The 11,348-nt window shown below is 35.2% G+C and overlaps 3 protein-coding genes and 2 non-coding genes across 5 annotated transcripts in view; 3 read left to right on the top strand and 2 right to left on the bottom strand.

The window, feature by feature from the left end:
- Nucleotides 1-4: 4 nt before the first annotated feature.
- On the bottom strand, nt 5-899 carry LOC135663511 (ribulose bisphosphate carboxylase large chain-like; the record flags this gene model as incomplete). The annotated part of the gene is made up of 1 exon (XM_065176836.1): nt 5-899. A coding segment is annotated over exon 1 (693 nt), but the record flags the coding sequence as incomplete, so codon positions are not given.
- Nucleotides 900-1,048: 149 nt separating this feature from the next.
- Nucleotides 1,049-6,377, top strand: LOC135663516 (ATP synthase subunit beta, chloroplastic-like). Its single transcript, XM_065176841.1, has 2 exons — nt 1,049-3,005; nt 3,071-6,377. The coding sequence occupies exons 1-2, from the start codon at nt 1,526-1,528 to the stop codon at nt 3,424-3,426; spliced, it is 1,836 nt and encodes a 611-aa protein (XP_065032913.1). The 5' UTR covers nt 1,049-1,525; the 3' UTR covers nt 3,427-6,377.
- A 2,123-nt stretch (nt 6,378-8,500) lies between these two features.
- Nucleotides 8,501-8,573, bottom strand: TRNAF-GAA (transfer RNA phenylalanine (anticodon GAA)). The gene has a single exon. It is a non-coding gene; the product is annotated as a tRNA-Phe (tRNA).
- Nucleotides 8,574-10,235: 1,662 nt separating this feature from the next.
- On the top strand, nt 10,236-10,308 carry TRNAT-UGU (transfer RNA threonine (anticodon UGU)). Its single transcript has one exon. It is a non-coding gene; the product is annotated as a tRNA-Thr (tRNA).
- Nucleotides 10,309-10,445: 137 nt separating this feature from the next.
- LOC135663515 (photosystem I P700 chlorophyll a apoprotein A1) overlaps nt 10,446-11,348 on the top strand; it is a 9,110-nt gene continuing 8,207 nt past the window's right edge. Inside the window, exon 1 of the mRNA XM_065176840.1 lies at nt 10,446-11,348. This exon is cut by the window's right edge and continues 8,207 nt beyond it. The gene's annotated coding sequence lies outside the window, so the exon portion shown is untranslated.

Below are 11,348 nucleotides of genomic sequence, written 5' to 3'. Positions count from 1 at the left end.
AAAGTGCTTCGGTGCAAAATAAGAAACGATCTCTCCAACGCATAAATGGTTGTGAGTTTACGTTTTCATCATCTTTGGTAAAATCAAGTCCACCACGTAGACATTCATAAACCGCTCTACCGTAGTTTTTTGCAGATAATCCCAATTTTGGTTTAATAGTGCATCCCAATAGGGGACGACCATACTTGTTCAACTTATCTCTTTCAACCTGAATGCCGTGAGGCGGGCCTTGGAAAGTTTTGGAATAAGAAGTGGGAATTCGCAGATCCTCCAGACGTAGAGCTCGTAAGGCTTTGAAACCAAATACATTACCCACAATGGAAGTAAACATGTTAGTAACAGAACCTTCTTCAAAAAGGTCTAAAGGATAAGCTACATAAGCAATATATTGATTTTCCTCCCCAACAACGGCCTCGATGTGGTAGCATCGCCCTTTGTAACGATCAAGACTGGTAAGTCCATCAGTCCACACAGTTGTCCATGTACCAGTAGAAGATTCGGCAGCTACCGCAGCCCCTGCTTCTTCGGGCGGAACTCCAGGTTGAGGAGTTACTCGGAATGCTGCCAAGATATCAGTATCTTTGACTTCGTAGTCAGGAGTATAATAATTCAATTTGTAATCTTTAACACCAGCTTTAAATCCAACACTTGCTTTAGTCTCTGTTTGTGGTGACATAAGTCCCTCCCTACAACTCATGAATTAAGAATTCTCACAACGACAAGGTCTACTCGATATAGATTATGCATGAATGAAACCTTTGACAAAAATAAAAATAAAAAAAAAGAAAAAAAATATTCAACTAATATTATCAACTAATTTCAATGTTATGTTAAAATGAAATGGTTCATTATTAGACCATGTATTTGATTCATCAAATACATCATTATTGTATACTCCAAATACATCATTATTGTATACTCTTTGATATATATGGCGCAACCCAAACCCAATGTTTGTTTTGCAAGTTTACAATAAAATCAAATGGATCTCCTTCTTATTTTGAATCCAAATACTAAGAAAAATTCACTCTTGACAGTGATATATGTTGTATATGTAAATCCTAGATGTGAAAATAGGCATAATTCATCCTAAAAGGGTATAAAGAATAGATAGGCGGAAATCCAATATCTATTCAAAAAAAAAAAAGAACAATGGCCAATTAGATCGAAATAATGAATCATAAATGGAGTTCGGGTTCGAATTCTATAGATAATAGAATCTAATACGGATGGTTTTTCTATAATGATAGAGAAATGAAAGAGACTTACTCGTGATTTCATGTACTTAATATTTCTTTTGAAAAAAAGAAGGATTGGCTGAACTTGAAAATTGACTCATTGAATGAGTAATTGAATGAGTAAACGATTGAATCGTATTCGGTTGGGTGGTACCAACTAAATCAAGTGCTAACTCCCATTTATTTCTTATTGAATTAACCGATCAACTTGCTATCGGACATTTATTTTCGACTTGGCATGGCACTATTCAAAAAAACTTTCGACATACTTTACTTTAATTATAATTATGAGAATCAATCCTACCCCTTCTAGTCCTGCGGTTTCCACACTTGAAGAACAAAACCTAGGGCGTATCGCTCAAATTATTGGCCCAGTACTGGATGTTGTTTTTCCTCCGGGCAAGATGCCTAATATTTATAACGCTTTGGTAGTTAAGGGTCGAGATACTATTGGTCAGCAAATTAATGTGACTTGTGAGGTACAACAATTATTAGGAAATAATCGAGTTAGAGCTGTAGCTATGAGTGCTACAGATGGACTGATGAGAGGAATGGAAGTGATTGACACGGGAGCTCCTCTAAGCGTTCCAGTCGGTGGAGCTACCCTCGGACGAATTTTCAACGTTCTTGGGGAGCCTGTTGATAATTTAGGTCCTGTAGATACTAGCACAACATCTCCTATTCATAGACCTGCACCTGCCTTTATACAGTTAGAGACGAAATTATCAATCTTTGAAACAGGAATTAAAGTAGTGGATCTTTTAGCTCCTTATCGCCGTGGAGGAAAAATCGGACTATTTGGAGGAGCTGGAGTAGGTAAAACAGTACTCATCATGGAATTGATCAACAACATTGCCAAAGCTCATGGAGGCGTATCTGTATTTGGCGGAGTAGGCGAACGTACTCGTGAAGGAAATGATCTTTACATGGAAATGAAAGAATCCGGAGTAATTAATGAAAAAAATATTGCAGAATCAAAAGTAGCTCTAGTCTACGGTCAAATGAATGAACCGCCGGGAGCTCGTATGAGAGTTGGTTTGACTGCCCTAACTATGGCGGAATATTTCCGGGATGTTAATGAACAAGACGTACTTCTATTCATCGACAATATCTTTCGTTTCGTCCAAGCAGGATCAGAAGTATCCGCCTTATTGGGGAGAATGCCTTCTGCAGTGGGTTATCAACCTACCCTTAGTACAGAAATGGGTTCTTTGCAAGAAAGAATTACTTCTACCAAAGAGGGATCTATAACTTCGATCCAAGCCGTTTATGTACCTGCGGACGATTTGACCGACCCTGCTCCTGCCACGACATTTGCACATTTAGATGCTACTACCGTATTATCGAGAGGATTAGCTGCCAAAGGTATTTATCCAGCAGTGGATCCTTTAGATTCAACGTCAACTATGTTACAACCTCGGATCGTTGGCGAGGAACATTATGAAACTGCGCAAAGAGTTAAGCAAACTTCACAACGTTACAAAGAACTTCAGGACATTATAGCTATTCTTGGGTTGGACGAATTATCCGAAGAAGATCGTTTAACTGTAGCAAGAGCACGAAAAATCGAGCGTTTCTTATCACAACCCTTCTTCGTGGCAGAAGTATTTACTGGTTCTCCAGGAAAATATGTTGGTCTTGCAGAAACAATTAGGGGGTTTCAACTGATCCTTTCCGGAGAATTAGACAGTCTTCCCGAGCAGGCCTTTTATTTAGTAGGTAACATCGATGAAGCTACCGCGAAAGCTATGAACTTAGAAGAGGAGAGCAAATTGAAGAAATGACCTTAAATCTTTGTGTACTGACTCCTAATCGAATTATTTGGGACTCAGAAGTGAAAGAAATAATTTTATCTACTAATAGTGGCCAAATTGGCGTATTACCAAACCACGCCCCTATTGCCACGGCTGTAGATATAGGTCTTTTGAGAATACGCCTCAACAACGACCAATGGTTAACGGTGGCTCTGATGGGTGGTTTCGCTAGAATAGGTAATAATGAAATCACCATTTTAGGAAATGATGCGGAAATAAGTACTGACATTGATCCGCAAGAAGCTCAACAAGCTCTTGAAATAGCTGAAGCTAACTTGAGTAGAGCTGAGGGTAAGAGACAAGCAATTGAAGCGAATCTAGCTCTCAGACGAGCTAGGACACGAGTAGAGGCTGTCAATGTTATTTCCTACTAGTCAAGTCAATACATCAAAATAATAAAGAGAAGTTTTTAAAAAGTTCTTTATTATACACCACATGTTGATTCTGCCAATTGAACACAATCAAGTCTAATCTGATAAAACAAAAAAAGAAGATGGGGTAGAAAAACTTATTAGATATCATTTCATCGACTCCGGTATCTAATAAGTTCTACCTACTATTGGATTTGAACCAATGACTCCCGCCGTATGAAAGCAATACTCTAACCACTGAGTTAAGTAGGTCATTTATCACCACAAAAAGAACCCATCACTTCGGGGATTATAGGTGGAATATTATTTCTAAGCAATACTAATCTGTTCTGTTAAGCGTAAATAAATCTGTTCTGTTAAGCGTAAATAAAATAAATAGATCAGAGAGCTATGATGTGGATTATGGAATATCCATCTTGACAAGAAATTATCTATATGTTAAGATGTCTATGACAAGGGCTATAGCTCAGTTGGTAGAGCACCTCGTTTACACGCGCGCCAATGCTTTTCAAAGGAGCCTATTATGCAATGAACATAATTGATCGTATTGAGAAATCGATGTCTTACTCCATAGGTTCGAGGGAACAAGAGAACAATAGCCTGACAAATATTTGGTTCGGTCCGATTCAGGCGCGAATTCAGTTGCCAAATCAAATAGAACCCGCCATTGATTTGATAGTTGATAAGGTAAATACCCAGCCCATTCAATGCTAGGCATAATGAGTATAAGGGCCTCAAAATAACCTCTTTTCGTCCTATGAACTTTAAGGTGTATGAAGTCTCATATTCGACTGTTGCAGCGGAGCGATAGAGATTCCATTTAACTTAGGTTGATCTAGGCCGAAGGCAGACCTAAGTCAAGATAACCCTTCTTTGAAACACTTTGGTATTGCTCCTAGATCAGAATACAAATAATAAATCAGAGCACATGGAACCATCTCATTATCTTCCTCTAAAGAAAAAATATGGTGGACTAACTGATCTTTACATCAGTTGATGAAAGAGCCCAATGCAACAAAATGCATGTTGGGTCTTTGAAACAGTTCGAATCATTTCGATAATAATCAGTTTGATCTGTTTTACCGAGAAGGTCTACGGTTCGAGTCCGTATAGCCCTAATCCTAATATATTATATTTTTGTTTAGTATATAGTTTAGTGTTTAGTATATAGTTTAGTATGGTTTTCATTTCTATGGGACCAACCAAGTCTAATCCTAAGTCACATGGGTCTAGGACCTATTCTTTTCTTGGTCTTGGGTCTTGTCTTGTATTTGGAGAATCCCCCTAACTAATCACTAATCGTTTTTTGGCAGAACAAGAGCAACCTTATTGATTGATTCAGAGATAATGGAGAGATAACGAATTGGGCCTAAATATATTAACGTTTCTTCTTCTATATTCTATGAGTTGAGTGGGTTTGTGGATTTGATTTGGTCCGTCGAATCATTCGATAATGTGTGATTCTTTCTATTTGAAAATGTTATGTAAATCATTTATGATTCCGTCGATTATACTACTCCACTCTTTGCTATGTTTCATTGTCTAGTATAGGTTTGCTGTAAAACCTTTTTCTTGTAGCGAAATCTAACCCATTGCTTGGTCTTACCATTATATTATTAAGCGTTATTGCCGTAACAAAACAAACAAGTATTTTGGTTCATTCCAAATCGTAATCTTTGTTTAGTATTAGAGATTGGTCCGAAATAGAATGAATCTTTCATTCTAACTCTAATGAAATAACTCGATTCTTCTTATTTATTTCTGAGGAGGTGGGATAGTACAGGTTCCAAGTTTCCAATTTTTTGTATAGAAAGATATAAGTTGTTATATGTCACCTCTCAATTCAACGGATTGAATCAATTAAGAAAAATAGAAATGAAATCTAGGACAAGAAAAAGATAAAAAATCATTCGATGCATTAGATTATGTATTCATATTCGTATCAAATCAATAGAAGCAATGATCCTATACCCAGATTTTAATGAAAAAGGAATACTTCGAATAATATAGAATATGCTAGAAATCCCTAGACATTTTACCCCATATGACTATTGAAAAATTTAAGTTTTAAAAAAAGGAAATGAAATTATTATTATTTCATTATGTTGATTATATATAATCAACATAGTATTCTAATGAATATAGTATTCATAGTATTTAATTATAGGATATTTACTTTACTATATTATAGGGTATTGATATTTATTATAGTTATAGGCATAGGAATAGTTATAGGCATAGGATATTTTAGTATTTTATTACCTTTTTCTAGAGGATAGAGAACCCAAGACAAAGTGAGAGAGTTTTGTTTGTGTAAGAGCATCCTATGTCTACACCATATCTAAATAGAATCGAAATCCAAAATGTAAGTGGGATTCCATTAGATGAATCTTTAAACAAAACATGCCCCACAGCAAACAAACTCTAAACTATGCAGTTTGATTTGATCAAAATCAATTCTTGTTTCGCCTAAGATAAGAAGTTATGGATGAATTGACAATTCCGATTCGAATCGAATAATTCAGCATATTCCACATTAATAGGAGTACATTTATGTTTCTGCTTCACGAATATGATATTTTCTGGGCATTTCTAATAATATCAAGCGTTATTCCTATCTTGGCATTTGTAATTTCCGGAGTTTTAGCCCCGGTTAGTGAAGGACCAGAGAAGCTCTCTAGTTATGAATCGGGTATAGAACCCATTGGGGATGCTTGGTTACAATTTCGAATCCGCTATTACATGTTTGCTCTAGTTTTTGTTGTTTTTGATGTTGAAACGGTCTTTCTTTATCCATGGGCAATGAGTTTCGATGTATTGGGTGTATCTGTATTTATCGAAGCTTTAATTTTTGTGCTTATCCCAATTGTTGGTTCAGTTTATGCATGGCGAAAAGGAGCATTGGAATGGTCTTAACTGAATATTCAGACAATCAAAATAAAAATGAAGGAAAAGATTACATTGAGACAGTTATGAATTTGATTGAGTTTCCCTTAGTTGACAAAACAATTACCAATTCAGTTATTTCAACTACATTGAATGATCTTTCGAATTGGTCAAGACTTTCCAGTTTATGGCCGCTTCTATACGGTACCAGTTGTTGTTTCATTGAATTTGCTTCATTAATAGGCTCGCGATTCGACTTTGATCGTTATGGATTGGTACCAAGATCGAGTCCTAGACAAGCAGACCTAATTTTAACAGCCGGCACAGTAACAATGAAAATGGCTCCTTCTTTAGTAAGATTATATGAGCAAATGCCTGAACCAAAATATGTCATTGCTATGGGAGCTTGTACTATTACAGGAGGGATGTTCAGTACTGATTCTTATAGTACTGTTCGTGGAGTCGATAAGCTAATTCCTGTCGATGTCTATTTGCCGGGCTGCCCACCTAAACCAGAGGCGGTTATAGATGCTATAACGAAACTTCGTAAGAAAATATCTCGAGAAATCTTTGAAGATAGAACTGTGTCTCAACAGGAAAATCGATGTTTTACTACCAATCACAAGTTTTGTGTTAGACGCAGTACTCATACTGGAAATTATGATCAAGAATTGCTCTATCAATCACCATCTACTTCAGAGATACCTTCTGAAACATTTTTCAAATCCAAAAGTTCAGTATCTCCCCATGAATTAGTGAATCAGACAAGGTAAGGTTCTTTTGTGCAGAATAAGAAAGAAAGGGTCAATCTTTAAAAATTTCATTGTAAATTGAAATACTCATACAAATACAAATGTGGGAGAGATCAAGAAGATGCAGCAGGATCGTTTATCTGATTGGTTAGTCAACCATGATTTAGTTCATAGATCTTTGGGCTTTGATTGCCGAGGAATAGAAACTTTACAAATAAAAACCGAGGATTGGGATTCCATTGCTGTCATTTCATATGTATATGGTTACAATTATTTACGCTCCCAGTGTGCCTATGATGTAGCACCAGGCGGATTTTTAGCCAGTGTGTATCATCTTACGAGAATACAGTATGGTATAGCTAAACCAGAAGAGGTATGCATAAAAGTATTTGCCCCAAGGAATAATCCTAGAATCCCGTCTGTTTTCTGGATTTGGAGAAGTGCTGATTTTCAAGAACGCGAATCTTATGATATGTTGGGAATCTCTTATGATAATCATCCACGCCTTAAACGTATTTTGATGCCGGAAAGTTGGATAGGTTGGCCCCTACGTAAGGACTATATTACCCCCAATTTCTATGAAATACAAGATGCTCATTAAATGATAAGAAATTAATGTTTACTTAATACGACTATGACACGATTCCAGATTTCTTTCAAGTGAAGGAATATTTTTACGTTCCGTTCTAGATGAAAGAAAGTAACCGGACTTTAATTCGTATTATGGATAACCTAAAAAAAACTTCATTTATATTCCAAAATTTGGAATAGATCATATCCATTTCGTATGAGCAGAAACAATGGGATGAATCAAAAGAGTTCTGCACTATGAACTTTGTACCGCGCACATAACTTACTTAGATGTAGATGGACCTCGGAAAGTAACGTAAGCAAGAGTGAAGAAATGGAATAAATGTCAAAAATATGAAATGAAGAAATGAAAAGGGATTGGATTTTATTTGTACTGTGTCTGAAGTGCATTCTGTCTATTGCTATCTTTTAACTCCTCTCGACTTTTAAGTTTTTTTTTACTTTTACTTATTTATTTTTATTTTGAATATAGATGAAGACTTAATATTCTTTTTGAATGAGAGAAAGCACAGTATGAAGAAACAAGAAAGAAAAAAGAGACGGGAGCATAATCTCACTTTGTTCTTTACCATAACCATCCATACATATATTTTTTACCAATCCCCCCAAGGGGAGGTATATATATATATACATCTAGATGAGTAAATATGTAACCAATCCCCCCAAGGGGAGGTATATATATATATATATATCTAGATGAGTAAATATGTAATAGATGAGTAAATATATGTAATAGATGAGTAAATATGTAACATCTAGATGAGTAAATACGTATCATGCTCTAGACTATTAACGCCCGATCTATCTCGATTAATTTGTATGAATATCTATCCGATACATTATTTACGTGTCAGGAACCAGATTTGAACTGGTGACACGAGGATTTTCAGTCCTCTGCTCTACCAACTGAGCTATCCCGACCATTTCCCGTGCATCATCCTAGTAGAGTACTTGTGTCTATGTTAATTAAAGGGACTAAAAAGTAGTAAAAAATTTGACAAGTAAGTGTAAGGATAATGATATGGACTGTGAATGATTCAATAATAGAGATTCTTTGCCCATATATGTTCATTTGTACAGGTTCTATCCAAATTGGGATAAGATCCAAGGATTTTAGTTCGGATCCGTTTGTGAAAGAGTAGAGTGAATGAGAAAGATAGTGAATTTTGTTTGAACTGAACCACTGATGAAAAAAAAGAAGAGGATAAATACTTAGGAAGTAAAATAGGCTTTTTATTGGGGATAGAGGGACTTGAACCCTCACGATTTAAAAAGTCGACGGATTTTCCTCTTACTATAAATTTCATTGTTGTCGGTATTGACATGTAGAATGGGACTCTCTCTTTATTCTCGTCCGATTAATCAGTTTTTCAAAAGATCTATCAAACTCTGGAATGAATGATTTCATAATTGAATATTCGATTCTTCCTTCAACTTCCATTGAAATGGATTCATAATAACTCTGAATTTTTCATATTATAATTATATATAATTATAATATAATAGATTCGGGTCATGATTAATCGTTTGATATGGCAGTATGTATACATACGTATTAGGTATATAGGACCATCTTTTCTGTAATTTTTATAGACGGATTCCTGCTACCAACAAAACGTAGTCAACTCCATTCGTTAGAACAGCTTCCATTGAGTCTCTGCACCTATCCTTTTAAATTCTAGTTTTATAAACCTTTGTTTTCTCAAAATAAGGATTTGGCTCAGGATTGCCCATTTTTAATTCCAGGGTTTCTCTGAATTTGGAAGTTACCACTTAGCAGGTTTCCATACTAAGGCTCAATCCAATCAAGTCCGTAGCGTCTACCGATTTCGCCATATCCCCTTTGATACCAAGACCTAGTTGGAATTCCAACTATCCTTTTCATTTATTTTGTTTGTTTGGACCCGTTGAATTCGTTAGATAATGATTTCTATATTGAAAAAGTGTATGCTGCTGTTTGATTTTTTTGGCTATCCCCCATCAGTTCATTTATATTGAATGAACCTTGTTTCAATCAGAAATGATTCTATCATTGATGTATCCGCAATTCAATATGGATAGATATATCCAACATATATATGTTTCTCCCTCCCTTTCATTTTTACAGTGCGATTTGGAATAGTGGAACGGTCGATATTCATTCTTCTTTTTTTTTGTCCTATCTCCTCCTTTTCCGAATCAAACCAGAGGAATGTCTCATTTTCATTTAGATTGTATCTTTATCCTTATCTTTTTTTTTATCTTAGGACCGATTCGCTATAGCTATAATTAACATAATATAAATATATAAAATATAAATATATAAATAAATACATTATGTTGTATATTATAGTTAGATATAGTTAGAATAGTCAGAAGAATAGTCAGAATTATTATTATAGTTAGTTATAGTATATAGTTTAGAAGTATACTATATAACTATATAGAACTATACTATACTATATAGTTATATAGTTATAGTATAGTTATATAGTTATAGTTCATAGTTAATATTAAACGAATAGCTAATAGATAAGATCAGCTAATAGCTAAAATCCGGTAGTTTCCTCAATTTCTATATACTATTTCTGTTATGTTATGTGAGCCCGCTTAGCTCAGAGGTTAGAGCATCGCATTTGTAATGCGATGGTCATCGGTTCGACTCCGATAGCCGGCTTTTTCTCTATCGATTTTTCCGTGATTGATAATCTCTCTCCTCCTTTTCCCATATGTTATGTCGTGGTAACTTGCAACCATGACCAAAAAATGTATTGGAACAATTAGATCTCTCTCTACCGAACAAATCATAAAACGGAGCTGCAACTTCCTATATATACAAAAAATCCGGATATTGATACAATTTATTTTATTCTACTTTGTAGTATTTCGGTAAATTTAGCTTTGCTTTGTTTATCCCTTAGTTCAGTCTTAATTTATAGTTCAGTTTTCATTTTTTTATTCTGAAAAAATGAAATTTCAATAAAATCCATAAAATTAAAAAGGAGTCTTTATGTCTCGTTACCGAGGACCTCGTTTCAAAAAAATACGCCGTCTGGGGGCTTTACCAGGACTAACTAGTAAAAGACCTAGATCCGGAAGTGATCTTAAAAACCAATTGCGTTCTGGGAAAAGATCGCAGTATCGTATTCGTCTAGAAGAAAAACAGAAATTGCGTTTTCATTATGGTCTGACAGAGCGACAATTACTTAGATATGTGCATATCGCTGGAAAAGCTAAAGGGTCAACAGGTCAGGTTTTACTACAATTACTTGAGATGCGTTTGGATAACATCCTTTTCCGATTGGGTATGGCTTCGACCATTCCTGGAGCCAGGCAATTAGTTAACCATAGACATATTTTAGTTAATGGTCGTATAGTGGATATACCAAGTTATCGTTGTAAACCCAGAGATATTATTACTACGAAGGATAAACAAAGATCGAAAGCTCTGATTCAAAATTATATTGCCTTATCCCCCCCCGAGGAATTGCCAAAACATTTGACTTTTGACTCATTCCAATATAAAGGAGTAGTAAATCAAATAATAGATAGTAAATGGATCGATTTGAAAATAAATGAGTTGTTAGTCGTAGAATATTATTCCCGTCAGACTTGAACCTAACGAAAATAACAAAGAAAGTTTCAGAGAATTTTGTCTCTTTTCGCCGAAATAAAATAAATAGATCTAAGGGCCTTGATCCGCATTTTTCTCATTCA

The sequence above is a fragment of the Musa acuminata genome, unplaced genomic scaffold, assembly GCF_036884655.1.
Source record: "Musa acuminata AAA Group cultivar baxijiao unplaced genomic scaffold, Cavendish_Baxijiao_AAA HiC_scaffold_726, whole genome shotgun sequence".
NCBI lineage: Eukaryota > Viridiplantae > Streptophyta > Magnoliopsida > Zingiberales > Musaceae > Musa > Musa acuminata.
Note: the sequence above shows the minus strand (reverse complement) of the source record. Positions and strands in the feature narration are given on the sequence as shown.

Excerpts from the sequence above, each read along its gene's own strand:
- LOC135663516 (XM_065176841.1), top strand. The coding sequence starts at position 1,526 with ATGAGAATCAATCCTACCCCTTCTAGTCCTGCGGTTTCCACACTTGAA. Across the intron at positions 3,006-3,070 it reads TATGAACTTAGAAGAGGAGA|AAGTGAAAGAAATAATTTTA; the intron begins GCAAATTGAAGA and ends TTTGGGACTCAG.